This window comes from Seriola dumerili, unplaced genomic scaffold (genome assembly GCF_002260705.1).
Source record: "Seriola dumerili isolate Sdu_G_001 unplaced genomic scaffold, Sdu_1.0 BDQW01000091.1, whole genome shotgun sequence".
In the NCBI taxonomy this organism is placed as follows: Eukaryota; Metazoa; Chordata; class Actinopteri; order Carangiformes; family Carangidae; genus Seriola; species Seriola dumerili.
This window is the reverse complement of record NW_019174346.1, coordinates 3,277,488-3,293,110: the sequence shown is the minus strand read 5'-3', so window position 1 is coordinate 3,293,110 and position 15,623 is coordinate 3,277,488. Positions and strand designations below refer to the sequence as shown.

The following is a 15,623-nucleotide window of genomic DNA, read 5'->3' as shown; positions in this document are numbered from 1 at the left end:
TTATGATGCACTATATTTGTTTTATGCAAGACATCACACATTCCTTACTAATCCTTACTTTTAACTAAAATTGAATTTTAATAATAATAATAATAATACATTTTATTTAAAGGCGCCTTTCTTGGCACTCAAGGACACCGTACAGAGTTACACAAATTGAGATTAAAAACACATTAAGAAGAAGCAACAATAAAAATGAAATATAAAAATAAAAACAATACGAAAGTGACAGAGCAATTGGCATCAGATGGAAAAGGCAGTTTTAAACAGATGTGTTTTGAGTTGTGATTTGAAATGGGGGAATGAATCGATATTTCTGAGTTGGGGTGGTAGTAGATTCCAGAGACGGGGAGCAGAGCGGCTGAATGCTCTACTCCCCATGGTGGTGAGACGGGCGGAGGGGACAGACAGGTGTGTGGAGGAAGAGGATCTGAGGGAGCGGGAGGGAGTGGGGACATGGAGGAGGTCGGACAGATATGGGGGGGCGAGGTTGTGGATGGCCTTAAATGTTAATAGAAGGACTTTGAAATGAATACGGAAGTGAACCGGTAGCCAGTGGAGCTGTTGGAGGACAGGAGTGATGTGGTGGATGGAGGGGGTACGAGTAATGATACGGGCAGCTGTGTTCTGGACCAATTGAAGTTTATGGAGGGATTTAAGAGGGAGGCCGAAGAGGAGAGAGTTACAGTAATCCAGACGGGAAGTGACGAGGCTGTGGACAAGGATGGCGGCAGTGTGGGGGTAAGGGAGGGGCGGAGGCGATTAATGTTTCGTAGGTGGAAGTAGGCAGACCGGGTAATGTTATTGATGTGGGATTGAAAGGATAGTGTGCTGTCAAGGACGACACCCAGGCTCTTAACCTGGGGGGAGGGTGAAACGGAGGAGTTATCAATAGTAGTTTTAGTTATTACAACTAACTACACTACCTTTTGATTATGAGCATATTCACAAAATTTCTTTGTTTAAATTTCTGGAGTTGGACTGTATAACTTTATGTATTTTTTAATGAACTGCTCTTACGTTGTCTGCTTTCTTATTTTATTTATTTTTATTATTATATCACTTATAATTATTATTGTTTTATTAATTATTTTATAATGACCCTGAATATCATTATTATTATTGTATCACTGTATTATTATATCACTTATAATTATTATTGTTTTATTAATTATTTTATAATGACCCTGAATATCATTATTATTATTGTATCACTGTATTATTATATCACTTATAATTATTATTGTTTTATTAATTATTTTATAATGACCCTGAATATCATTATTATTATTGTATCACTGTATTATTATATCACTTATGAATATCATTATTATATCACTGTCATCAAAGTCACTGTTTTGCATACGAAGCAAGGTTAAATACCATGTGGATTAAATCAGCATTTACTCAAATTTCTCTGGCGTGAGCCATATTTTAAACTTCAACCTGTTAAAAAACACACATTTTGCACAAATCATATGTACGAGGGTGAAGACACATGATCAACTCATAAAGCTGCTGTAAATGCATAGCCGTCTTTGTTCATTCACTTATTGAGCTATTTGTTGTAGTACTGTGTAACTCAGCAATAAATACATTCAAGATTAAATTTTGATCAGTTTATTTTTTTGTACATTTTGGCCACAGTAATGTATTTCTACAGAGACTGTCCTCATGAGTTCAGTTTCAGCTAAAATGGTTATTTGTGGCCGTCTGTCACTCTTTCAATACATATTTCAAACAGGCTGATTAAACCTTTTTCACAGTAGACATCTATGATAAGTCAAAGCAGGAAATACACACGTGCAGTTAATGAGTTTAATTATGGCTGTTCGCATTTCCTGCAGATTTGCCATTTTCAGGATCTAGGATCTATCTATCTATCTATCTATCTATCTATCTATCTATCTATCTATCTATCTATCTATCTATCTATCTATCTATCTATCTATCTATCTATCTATCTAGGCATATCTATCTGTCTACAACACACTTAGAATAAGGTTTTTGCTACCTCTTATTAGTAAAAACGTTGATTATTTCTATGTTTAATCGTAATTTGTCCAAGTGATGGAAAGTAAAGACTTTTGCTCGATTCCAAATTTCACAATGAAATATTGTTCTTAACTTGACCACATTTGTTTGAGTGCTATTGTTACTGTTTACAGACTAAACATTTCACACAAAACATATTATAGCTTATTCATCAGCATCTGTTGATTACAGAAAGACTATAATTTAATATGTAATAATCTAAACCTTTTTTACTTCGCTGCAATTCGGGAAGTAACACTTTGAATGCAAGGCTTCAACTTGTTATAGATTATTTTTTTTAAATAACATTACTGGATTTGATCTGTCCAAATGAAATGGACAGTCAAACCTAGAAGGAACAGCTCATAAACCCAGAGACACTTTATAGAATCGTGGCCGTTGGCTCCAGATGAGACGTTGGACTCCAACAGTTTCAACGGTTCGGGAACTTCCAACGGTTCCGAGAGAACAGGACAGGTGATCTGTGGCGATCCAGGTACGAACATCATGGTATTTCTTTTAGTTTTGACATAACGTGACCCCGAAAATTTTAGGAAACGTCGAAACAATTTTCTGCAACGTTATTTAACATTACTGTGCTAAAATAATTCAAATTACAAAGCAGGTCCCTGGTGAGTTAATGTTCGCTTATTGCTAGCTAATGATAGCTCAGTACCAGTAACATTGAAAGTTAGCATTTTTGTGACTTTTGGGACTGACAAAAATTTTCTCAATTACAATTTTTTATTTAACTGTTAACTTCGTGGGAGTTTCCATTTTGAGCATATATTATGTTGTGTATAAACTTTAACCTGTCCTAGTTAAACTTATTAAAGAGTGCCATGTTAGCTAAGTTTAATTACTTCAAAGTTAACTGTATAACTGGTAGTAAATGTGTTATGGTGGATTATTAGCTAGCTAACTGCTGACAGTTTGCCTGATATTCAGATGAGGTTCACTAGCATTACCTCTGTTTCCAGTTCTACAGACTAAAGCATGGATGTTGGTGACAGTTCACTCCCTGACAGCATCAATCCTAATAATTTCCCTGCCAAACTGTGGCGTTTAGTGAACAATCCGGCCAATAAAGCCATCTGCTGGGACAGCCTCGGCAAGGTCGTGGTCATTGATCAAAAGCTCTTCGAGAGACAGATCCTGTCTTCCACCACCACCTCGGACAACGCTGACGCCTTCAAAACAAACAACTTCTCAAGCTTTGTCCGTCAGCTCAACCTGTACGGCTTCAGGAAATCCGATCTAGCTGTTAAAGACCGACAACATGCCAGCGGGGACAGCGGGACATATCATCATTTTTACAACCCAAACTTCCAGCGAAACCACCCTGAACTTGTTGCGAGCATGAAGAGACTCACTGTTGACAATAAGGCCAAAATACAGGCTGGACTGAACGTGAATTGTCGGCCTCCGAGTCGATACCTGAGACATAGTGGAGGTGATGCTGGCAGAGACAAAGATGTGAAAAGAGGCAAGTGCAACCACTTGACTGGTCATGGTTGTGGGGAAGAAGTGGTAGAGGAAATAATACTATAAAATTAAACTATTTCTGTCTGTCAAATCAGTAAAAATCCTAATCCTGTGTCACTTTTCATCTGAACCAAGCATCTAATTTCGGTTTTACACTAGCAAGAAAAATTAATTGAATTCTTTATGTATGAATTTGTCCTAAAATATGGTCAGATCTTCATCCGAGTTAAAATAATGAACGAACACAACCCATTTTAACTAATGACACACAAATCATGTATTGTTCTGGTCCATGTTGAAAATATCACTCTTATTGGATTGGAGTGGCCCAGTCAGAGGCCAGACCATAACCCAATAGAGTTACTATGGAATGACCTGAAGAGGAACATTCACACCAGACATGGTAAATATGTCTCAGCTGAAGCAGTTCTGTCGGAAACATGATCCAAACTTCCTCCTGAACATTGTGCAGGTCTGATCAGCAGCTCTTGTTTGAAGTTGGTGGTGCCAATAGAGGTTTGACCAGTTATTAAATCCAAGGGTTCACTTACTTTTTCCACCAGCACTGTGAATGTTTAATGGGAGTGTCCAATAAAGACACAAAAGATGATAATTGTTTATGTTATATTAGCTTAATCACATTGTGTTTGCCAATATTTGTGACTTAGATGAACATCAGATCACATTTTATGACCAATTACTGCAGAAAACCAGGTGCTTCCTAAGGGTGTACATACTTGTTCTTGCCATTGCAATTCAGTAAATATCATTAAATATCATTAATCACTGTCTAAAAAGTTGCTTTCATACTTTGCTTCTTCCTGTTTCTGCAGGCGCTTCACTGCTTAGCCTCTTACATCAGGAGTCAACTCATCCTTACTGTCCGCGTAAAGCTCAGGCCATGACAGGACACAATGGAACCCCAGTCCCACCACATTACCTGATAAGGGGTCATGGGGCAGCGCTTTCTCCTTCTGTCTTTGCTGCAGACAAAGGGACACCAGTATCTTTAAGCCACCACTACAGTGGAGTAGCTCCAAGCTCCAATGTCATGCAGCTTCAGCAAGGCTTAATGGCCCGTGCAAACCACGGAAATCCCAATTTCACCAGTTTTAATTCTGCTAATGCACAGTGCCAGTCCAGCTACCAATCCCCAGGTGAGCATGACATAGGAAGGGAGTTATGAACACAAATTTTTACATCACTTTACTTCAATTGTACATGGGTAGAAAGAAATATAATTGGCTAAAATATACTCGTAATGCACTAAAATGTGCTTTATGTTGAATGAATATTATTTTTTAAAATTATGAATGCAAAATGCAGGTTTCAACTCCAGTAAGGGCCTGAAACTGTACATATGATGTAAAATATTATTATTTGTTCTTTTTGAAGTTTGGCAATGCTACCATCCAAACCTCGTGGCATCACATATGACAGGTAGTGGGCTTCACACGGGGCCGTTCTCTCCTCATAGTTATTACCAGGTAGGTGAATTGGAGTGTATTTACATGTAGTCAGTGACTCTATTCAACAAATCTGTGATCGATCAAGAAAGATGAGTATTTTTTACATGTACTGTGTTTAGGCAGGGTATCCCATGAATATGTTGTGTCATGGGAACCAACACCAGGACTCACAGAATAAGAAAAACCAGGAGGTGAAAAAAGAGGACATTAACTTGGACACAGTTTTCCAGATTGCTGATGAAGTGATGCAAACTCCACCCAATAGCTGCCTTGTTAAAGTTGTGACCCCAGAGAAGCCAGGGCCTGCATTAGAGCTGTCCTCCAACGCCTGTAACGCCATGATGTGCTACAACCCTGCCAGCATGACGAAAGCTAACCCTTTGTGTGCTGGACCCATTATAATGGCTGTGTCAGGCAATGTTGATCAAGTGGCATTCAGACAGCAGGAGGAATCTCTGGTTTCAGTACCTGAGCAAATGCCTGAAGATGACATATTTGAGGTAAGCCCTAACATTGTAGATTTTCTGAATACTTTAAGTTTCATCTTTTCTGAAGGAAAGAGATGTTGCTAGGAAAGACTGGGGGAGATTTGTCCAGTGGTTTGCAAACATAAATATTCATCATGAGGTTTATTTTTATAGTTCATAGGGTATGTACATGTATTAGACAATGTGTAACAGTTTGGCCGAAGATCTGTACATTATTTGCTGCGGTTTCCTCTGTGCCCTGGTAAGGTTACCAGTGATGATTCAAAGGACACAGAGGTCATGGATGTAAAAGTTAGTGTCACTTCCCTCAATACCAGTCAGGCGTAGCAACAGCAGCTCCAAAAGAAGTACACCAAATCTGCAGGTAAGACATTGCACTGAACATTCAGGCAGCACATTCAGAGTAAAACTAGTGGAAGGAAAGGAGTTTGAAAATTGAATATATATTTGCAAGTCATCGCTGCAACAGGTTTACTGACAGTTGATTATATTTCTCATTTTAGATCTCAACATGTTGATTTGATTGGCATGTAAAGGAGTCTTGAGGATGTGATGTATAATAGTGAAGTTTTCACTATTACCAGACTTAATTTTCCACTTAAATTATTATTGTTGTGTTTTCTGTGTTAGTGTGTTGTTATTTAAATCTTATTTAAAAAGTATTTAAATGTTGTATATTTTATATAGTGACTTTGGAAAATTAATTAATTTGAGTCATATTTTTGTCTCTCTAAGAATTAGAATTACTTGTGCCATGGTATATTTTTTAAAAATTGTAAAGCAAAGTTTTACATATATTTTTACACAGTATTATCTAAAATGTTTTTACCAACTTCTGATGTTCTTAAGGAATCTTAATTTAAAATATAATTTATACATATTCGCAGTAGGAAGACTACCTTAACTCAGCCTCTCCCCATTTTAATATGCACATTTGACTTACATTTTAATAATATAACTGGTTTGTCATCACAAGTTGTAACAAACTAATGGGGGAGCATGTTAAATAATCTTATAAAAATGTTTATTATTATTTTAGTATTATTATTTAATCTATAGTGATTGTTTGCGTTGTGGTAGTACTTTCCCCACCTTTTGATTTTTCACTGCATCTCTTAAAGGGTACAGTTTTTTTAAACTTGTAATTGACGTATTTTAAAGGTACATGTGTACAAGTATTGTTATTAAAATTGATATAGTTTGGATAATTCAGCTGGATGATTTGTTCATGTGTGTTTCACTGTCTTGTTGGCTCTACAGCCAGGTACAGGAGTCTGCTGGTTGGGGAGGATGTTGTACACTAGAGGGAGCCACTCACTCGTTTTTGATCAGTGCTGCGGCTGTGCGTCTGCTCCTCCCTCAGCATCTAATGCTGCCTTCAGGTGCTACTCTGAAGCTCCTATTACTTTATTTCTATAACTTCTTTCCCCTTCTGTAAGATTTACGTGCGTTTTGATGACCAAATCTAATCCTTTAAAAAGTAAATCTGACTGAAAGTAATTGAAGCGTGAATGCCAGCTGCAACTCTTACCTTGCATTTCGGACAGTACTATTATAATACTACCACGTAACACCTGTAACGGAATTAGTTTACATGGCTTCTCTTCCGTCTTAACAAAACAGGTGGCAAAACCCCCCCTTTCCAAGCACTTTTTTTTTTTTTGTCGCTCGGGCCCGGAGTTTCTAGAAAAGCCCAATCTCCGACAGCACGCGAAGGCAGCAGGACAGTGAGCAGGTAGAGACTGTCAATGAGATCCCAGGGGAGCGAGAGAGAGTCCGGGAGGTAGACTTTTGGGACGGTGTCATAACTGTACACTGTGTCTCTCCGCTTTATCAACTTTAAATGGGAATCTCAAGGAGTTTGGAGCATTTTTATTCCGTACTTTCAGTAGTGTTTCTTCTCCGTTCTCGTTTATGATTTTGATAAACGATTCATTTCCCTCGGTGTTCTCAGGAGGATCGTATCTAATTTCTCACAGTGCAGCGGAGGCACTGAACTCGGGAATGCCTTTTTCTCTCTTCTTTCTTTTTCTTTTGTTAGCAGTGAATATGTTAAAATGAACGCCGACTGTAGAAAATAAGTTGGTGGGTCTGTTACAGAAGTCGCTTTGGTTTCGGACCCAGTATAATTACCAAGTTATATGTGAAGTAAGGCAACGGTCCATTTGCTTTGGTTAATAATAAGATAATACGGTGTACTGAATTTAACTTCTTCGAGGATTATTTTTCGCAACTCCTTGGTTGTAAAATATTACCCAACCTTTTGGCACGACATTATATGTTAACATGCCTTATAAGTTTCCGGCGGCAACCTGTAACCCAGCCTTTGAAGTTCAAGTCGTCGCTCTTCTGCGTTTTCGGTGGATTTATCCAGAAAATGTGGCGCCCACAGGACGTGCTGCCTTCTGACGCTGTTTGTCAACTTCTGTTCGCTCGCAAAATGTGATTGTAAGGCACAGTGACTGGTGTACACCGTAATAATAATAATAATAGTAGTAGTTCGGATACGGATGAAGATCGACACACTGTTGCCAGGACCTGCCCTTCTGGGAGAGGATACAACAGTTCAACTATAAGGCAAACACGTTACAAATGAGGACATTTGTTGTCTGTCTCATGAAGACCAGGCTGTTGGAAACCAATGCACACTTCAGGCTCTAACACAACACAACGTGTCTTCATGGTGCATTTGTGCATGCGATGTTCAGCCACGCATATTAATGACACTGGATAAAAGTTCACTAAAGCTTGTTTTTTATCTCGGAGGATATCAGTTTTCTGTAACGCAGGTGCTGGCTCCATGTGGGCACTGAGAGATACGCATTTCTATAACGTGTAGAGTTTGAATATTAACTCTGGTGCTGAATGGAAGTCTGAGTTATGAGTTTGAGTTATGCTGGCAGTGCTCCAGCTTTAAACATTTGGATTGTATCTATTTCGCAGTAGTCGTCGAGGCAGAAAGAAGAAGTGGAACGTGTATAAATATTTTCTTGTTTATCCGTGGTCTTGCCTGCTTTGAAGTCCACCATGTGCGGCCGGGCACCGCCGCTACAGCCGAGGCCATGACCGTCCCTCAGCGGCGCCTGGCCGGGCTCTGGCCGTGGCTGCTCATGGCGGCCCTGCAGGTGGTGCTGGGCCAGCCGGGCCTGGAGTCCGAGCGGCCGGCCCTCCGAGCGGTCATCAAGGTGACACTGCTGAAGAACGAGCCTACGGGGAAGCCCATCACTCTGGAAGGAGTGTTCGTGGGAGGAAGTGCCGGATACGCGGAGGGGAAACTAATGCAGGTAAGGTTTCATAAAACAGTCTCTACATGGTTTGACCCACCAGGTTTTCCCACTCTCACTTATCTTTTACCCCCAAACAACTGAAAAGAGGAATTCTCTCAGGTTTTCAGGGGGCAGGGGTGCAGGGCTAAGGATGGGCACCTGTTGTTGTTCAGCTGTTTCACGGGCCAAAAGTTTCTACAGGCTTCCCTGAGAAGTGAATAGCGGTTAAAAGCTGTTAGAGATTCAGTGCCTTGCTCAGACTTAAGCAGTGTGGGAATATTTTGTCTTGGCCCATGTATTGTATTTGAAGGACCGCCTTACCACTTGGCATCCCTAGTGCCCTGATATACATTTACATTGGCCCATTGCTCTGATAACCCTATTGTCCCAGGGGACCCTCCCACTGGCAATTTCACTGTAGAAGATAATTTACTGTTCTTCTATCTGTAGATAGATCAGGATTACTAAATTCAACTTCTCCCATAGTAAATTTATTAAAAGATATTTATGGAGTTAAATGGCTTTATGCTTTGGGACCCCCTTTAGTGATCAACTGGACTAATCTCTGCCTCTATTACTGTTGCACTATGGAGAGAAATAATTAAACATTAAAAGCCCTTAGATTAGAGGGGCTCCATGTAAAAAGCATTAATTTGACAATTAGTTTTCAGAACACACTGTCCTGTCTTTCAGTGTATCAATCCCTCTGTGGAGTGACTGTTGGTCCCACATGTTTCCCTAACCTAAAAAACAGTTTACACAGCATCCACTGTCTGATAAACCAAATGATGTTAACACCTGTACTTGTTGCTATACGCCATCAAAATACTGTAGTGACCATGGGTTACAGCACTCTGTATCTTTCCAAGAGCTGCTCACAATACTGCCCTTTCCACTCAGCACTCAGCATGTGATGACAGAATATCTAAATTCCTTTAACAATAGTGATGACATACAGGTGTTATTGAGGTTAGTTTGTTTTCAGTCTATTTTTACTTCCCTGAAAAACATGGGTTTGGTTCAGGTTGCCAACTTTTGTAGGTGTATCTTTTCTAAGGTGACAGCTCTGTTTTGGATGAACTATTTATGGCATCTACTGTTCCTCCAACATGTTTAATACCAAGGTGTGGCTGGAGACTCCTAATGAACACAACAAATCACATTTAGACCCATGCAAACCTAATTTAAGAAAAAGAAAGTGTTTTTTGTGTTTTTTTTACCATTTAGAAAACAGCTTGTCATTACCCTTCAATTGTAAAGTATGCAGTCTATTCAGTGTGCATATTTAGGATTCAGGAGTGGATTAAGGTTCCCGGGCCATAAAGCCTGGCTGCGTCAATTTATTTGCCGTTTCCAAAGAAACAGGACGACAGATGTGAGGTACTGTACAATCCTGTCTCTCCTCACTCACCAGGTGTGGGAGGTTTGGTGAATGGCGAGCCAGATGCTGCAGTTTGCCATAATTGATAAGGATTTACATGGCCCCTCCACAGAGAAAGCCCAGTATTAGGGATGATGAAAAGCCATTGCTGTTTTCCTCTCCAGTTAAAACAATTTGACTTTAATGTGTCTGTGTGGGATGTTGGCAACATGTTATGGAGGCAACACACAGCGCAGCTGAGATCAAAGACACTTCCACCTCTCTGGGATTTCCAGCTTTCTTTATTTTTTCCCATAAAACCTTGTACACCTTTTGTGCAGATCTGTAGGACAAAATATAAATTTGCTGTAAATGCACAAAAAGATATGACACCCCTCCACCCCCCCACCCCCTCCACCCCGCAACATCCTGTACATACTAAGGTAGAGTGCATATCAGCTGGCACATGGGTGATGGGGCTTGATCAAGATTGTAGAGGTGGTATCCGCCTGTATTTCCCTAAAGGTGTGAAGGAAGGTGCACTAGTGTATAGTCAACTAATACTTTTATCTCTGCCATCGTCGGAATGGCGACAGCCTAATCCTCTGCTGATAAGATCCCTGTTTTTTCTTTTTCTTTTTGCAGGTTAAAAAGTCAGTAGAGTTGGTTTTGTCCGTGCCTTTGTTTTCTTGTTTGTGGTTCTGTCCAGAGCTAGGAAACTATAGTTTTGTCAGACTCTCTCTTCCCGGGCTGTTCCCACCGTGCACAGAGGTGGTGTTGTGCTGCAGGATGCTCTTTGTTGCAGTTTAGACCTGTTCCAACAGGTCCTCATTGCCTCTGCAGGCTGCTTTACAGTTCCCGCTTTATGTTCTTGTCTTCCAGTGGATGCGGGGGATGAAGGCTGGGAAGGAGGTTGAGTTCCATAGATAGGTTCTTTCCCTCACAATGTCTTTGTCCTCCTTCTCTCCTCCTGTATCCAGCCTGTTAATGTGTTATCATAACCATAAAACCAAACTGGTAGATGTCTTCTATGGGGCTAAATTCCTGTGTGTTACCTCAGTGAAAGTACTGTAGGAATTCCAGAAGCTACCTCAGATTTAACTCTGGACCACGCTGAAGCATGGCAGACAGTTTTCATAAGCTACAGTAACATATCTCCCCTCTGAGCCATGCTGCTGCTGCTCTGTTTGAATTACCCCGATTTGGAAGATGATATTTAAGAGAGCAACATCCAGCGTTAGAAGCTAAATTTGTTTGTTTTGTACCAGTTAAGATTGACCTTTACTGTGCTGTTAAAACTGTACAGATGCACATTTTTTTTGCCTTTTGCCAATATTACATTCCTAAAGTTGGAGCAGGAGTCACAGTAGTTCCTTCATGTACCACAAGACCCTATTTTGCTAATGCATGTAAGGAACAGACTCAGAGCAGGGTATAGAAAAAGTTCCCAGTCTTCATCCGTGTATTCAAGTCATGAGACTTTGCTTTGGTACGTATCTCCCTCTGATCTATTAAACTGTGATCTCCCTGGAAGTATGCCCTGTCCTCTGAATGAACACGTTCATTGGAACACTTGCTGGGGTCTGGCCAGCACTATTTGGACAAATACAAATACAGAGGAATTTTGACTCGCTCACCCCCCACCCCCCACCCCCCTCCAAAATGAATCTTGCATAGTGAGCTTAGGAGAAGTGCAAAGGCTTATGGGATAACTTTAAACTTGAAAGGATTGTCAACTGTCCACTGTTTGGAGAAGGAGTTGGAGCTTATCCTCCAGCAGGCATTGTGCCCAATTAAAGGACATCAAAAAAGCTCCACCTATTCTCGTTTCGAGCCATCTTGACTTTCTTTTCTTCCTCACGCTTTATTTTTGGGTCTTTGTACTTTGAAATGTTGAATTGACCTTTGAGAGCTCCCTTAAATACATCAGCTATAATTAAGGCAGGCCCGGCAATTGACTGAACACCAGTTAACTCTGCACTTCACATTCTTTCGTCTCCCTTCTCAGTGTCCCACAAGGTACTGAATGCCTCCCTTGACTGTCTGAGGACACTATCTGCATGTTTCCCCCGCCTGGCCCTCAGCACGGCCGTTTGGGAACGAGGGATGGGAGGGCGGAGGGGGCGCTGAGGGAGAACATCAAAGGGAGTCCAGTTCCGAACGTGAGCTGGGATGATTAAAAACCGAGACTGTTTACACTGCACTTCCCATATGGGCCCTCTCCTCCCCCTCCCTCTAGATTTCTTGTCCATACTTCCTATCTCCCTGGATGAGATAACATCCTGTCCTGGGCTCCTCGGGGCTCCTCACTGCTTTACATTGCTGGGGTCGCCACTGTGCACAGTTTGTATATGTGACATGTATATTTTGAATGTTTACCTGAAGTGTGTGCAGGAGCCTGGAGCTTTTTTTTTTTGTATCATATCAACTCTCTGAACTCTTTGTTGTGTGAGAGCTGTTGATTTAGAAATTAAAAATTCAGTGCAACTTAAAAATAATTAAAATCTTGCACAATCTTCTGTTTGCTTTGGATTCCTTTATGTTCTTTGAGAATAGGCGTGACTCCTAATCCACTGAGGTTTGGAGGATGTGATACATGTAGTAAAGGGGAAGTGGATGAAATGTCGACAGGAGCATCTTGTCAGTAAAATGCCTGAATATGGGTTAGGACAGGATTAGTGTTAATGACAAGAGCTAAATCTTCACATCAAACTTTACAATGCTCTGCAGTCACTTGAATCTTCTCCATTATTTACTTGCTAACGAATCTGGACGTTTCAGGTAATAAACCCCCACATTTGTCAAACAGATTCAGATTCACTCACTGAGGTCTGTTTTTATGTCTTCGTCTTCTGTACAGTGTCAGTGCGAGCAGCAGTAGACTGGAAGCGGCCTGCTCTGAATTTTGCTGCAATCCTCAGTTTACATTCACAGTCCTCATGTCTGGCACGCAAAGCTCCGCCATGTCCACTGGTATGGACACCATATGAGACCTCAACATACACAGCAGTAGAATCACGTCCCCATCCGTCCGACCTGGCTCTCGGTGGCGTTGGCAGTTCAATAAAGGAATGAATGAAAATCGCTATAAGCTCACAATTTCCGCCCGCTTTGCCACAGCATCTGTTAAAAAGAACGCTGACTTTTCTGTGATTAAGAGCTGTTTGTGTAGAAAGGGAGGACATTCAGAGTCAATCGTCAACTTTAAACGCAGCACATAACATCAGAAACATGCTCAGCGCTGTTGATATAGAGATTATTCGCATTCCTTTATGTGGTCAGCTCGCACTGATCTGCTGTCAAGACGTGTTTGTCTTTTGTATTTCCATATGGTCATCAGCTCAGCTTGCCTGCTAGTCCTTTTCTATTGTGTCCCTCCTCCAGTGATGTGAGACTACAATTCTATGTTGCCTCTGGCTCTTGCCTTGTGCAGACCCCCACGTGTGTCCAAGCTATCAGACAAGCTCTGGACTAATGGTTTCTCCTGAGCAGGGATCTGACAAAGCCGCAGCCTGCAGCACAGGAAGCAGGGGCTAGCGCTGTCCTGTCCACCCTCTTCCACAAGAGATGGCTGTTGTGATGTTACTTAACATCTCAACAGCGCAGGGAAGACGGGAGAGGCAGGTAAGGGAAACATGGCAAGTCTCTTAATCCTGCCGGCCCCCTTCTTTTTAAGTCATTAGACCAGGTCTGGAATTCTTGAATGTTATACAACACATTCTTGTCTACTTTTCATAGCTCTCCTCATGCAAATAACCAGAAAAATCCTCTGCTGCTTCACTATGCACCGACACTATCAGTGTTTCACTCATCCACTCACTCCCTCATATATTTTGTGCAAAAGAGTTGCATACTTTATTCCATGTTCTTCGTAGCACACCCATGTAGAGCGTGCAAACACACACATGCGAAGTACACACATGCACACAATGCAGTATGGTAAAGGCATTACTACTGGACTTATCCTTGAAGCGGCCCACAGACAGGGCGAAGAGGAGAGGACAGAGGAGGGAGAAAAGAACATCAGCAGAAACAAACAGCATTACAAAATTTCACATTAAAGTGAGGGCTTGTCCTCCCACACCACTGTTTATGTGTGTGTGTGTGTGTATGTGCTTTCACATTCACACACTTCATTGGTCGCAGATGGACTGGTGGAAAAACTTGGATACACACATAAACACACACTGAAATGAAATGTTAATGATACAGGCTTTGTCTCTCTCTTCCTCTTGAGCTGCTTTTACTGTCTGTCCCTCAGAGAAACCACCAGAGCACTGAAGGAGTAGTATGCAGCTCTTTTAAGTTGTGCCATTATGTAGCCACGCATCCGTCACAATGGAGAGGAATGAGTCAGCGCTGACTATAAAAGAGCACATGCACACATACACACACACACACACACACACACACACACACACACACACACATACACACACACACACACACACCCCTATATTTTCCTTTGATGGCACCATACCTGACATAGGGCCAGTCAAGGCCAGTCGGGGGCCATGGTGCGTTCAGGATCAGTGGAATTCAATTATGTAAAATGTCCGGTGATAAACAGTTGAGAGTACTCTGGCATTTTTGTATTCCCAGGGAGATGGGTGTCTTGTGCGACCTTTTTTTGAATTTGTCCTGACAGCGCAGGTCAGCTGAAGCACCTGTCTCTTTCCAGTTGAAACCGATCCAGTGGGGGCACATAGGAAAGCCTGCTGATCCATAGCGGGTGTGGAGGCCAAGCTATCCCTTCCCTGGGGATCAAGGCCACATTTATAGAGATTTACAGAGAACCATGTTGCAACAGAAGACAATTGCACCATATGGCAGGAGAGTTTGGATACTACGGATAGGAAAGTTGGCTGTGTCTGATTTGCATTCTCCTCCAGGTGAAAGGTTATGGTCACAGGAATAGGACCAAAAAGTGGTTACATATCCTGCCTTAAATTTTCACCCTATTACAGTTAATGAATGAATGAAAGAAGCTTTTACAACTCATACCCAGCCTGCGTGGGTGTACAAGACATCACAAATTCATAGCAGCCACATCCAGAGGGCTGAAAATACATTTTCAAACAGTACTACAAAAAAGACCTGAAATAAAGAAAACCAATTCAATTGTTTCTCGCTAACAGATATTGAAACCTTCATTATTTATATCAAAATTTATGAATGACTGACCAAACATGTAGCTACTGTATAATACTGGAGACATAATGAATAGACACTGATTAAATACTCGATCTTACCTCCTCATTCAGGCATTTAAGACAAAGTTAGCAAATGTAAACACATCAAAATGAAACAACCATTCCTATCTTTAGCCACACTAGCAGCTCAGCTCTTGGTCTTTCCATCACTTTGGTCCAGACTGAAAATGTCAACAGCTATGGGATGGATTGCCATGATATTTGGTACAGATATTTGTGGGGCCCTGAGGTTGAATCCCTATTACTTTGGTGATCCCCTGACTTTCTATCTAGCGCCACCAGCAGGTCGAAGTTTTCACTTGTCCTTT

The 15,623-nt window shown here is 41.2% G+C and overlaps 1 protein-coding gene across 1 annotated transcript; it reads left to right on the top strand.

Moving 5' to 3' along the window:
• The first annotated feature begins 7,247 nt into the window (after positions 1 to 7,247).
• LOC111222304 (E3 ubiquitin-protein ligase RNF43-like) lies at positions 7,248 to 12,500 on the top strand. The gene is made up of 2 exons (XM_022745996.1): positions 7,248 to 8,760; positions 12,111 to 12,500. The coding sequence occupies exons 1-2, from the start codon at positions 8,539 to 8,541 to the stop codon at positions 12,126 to 12,128; spliced, it is 240 nt and encodes a 79-aa protein (XP_022601717.1). The 5' UTR covers positions 7,248 to 8,538; the 3' UTR covers positions 12,129 to 12,500.
• The last annotated feature ends 3,123 nt before the right edge of the window (positions 12,501 to 15,623 follow it).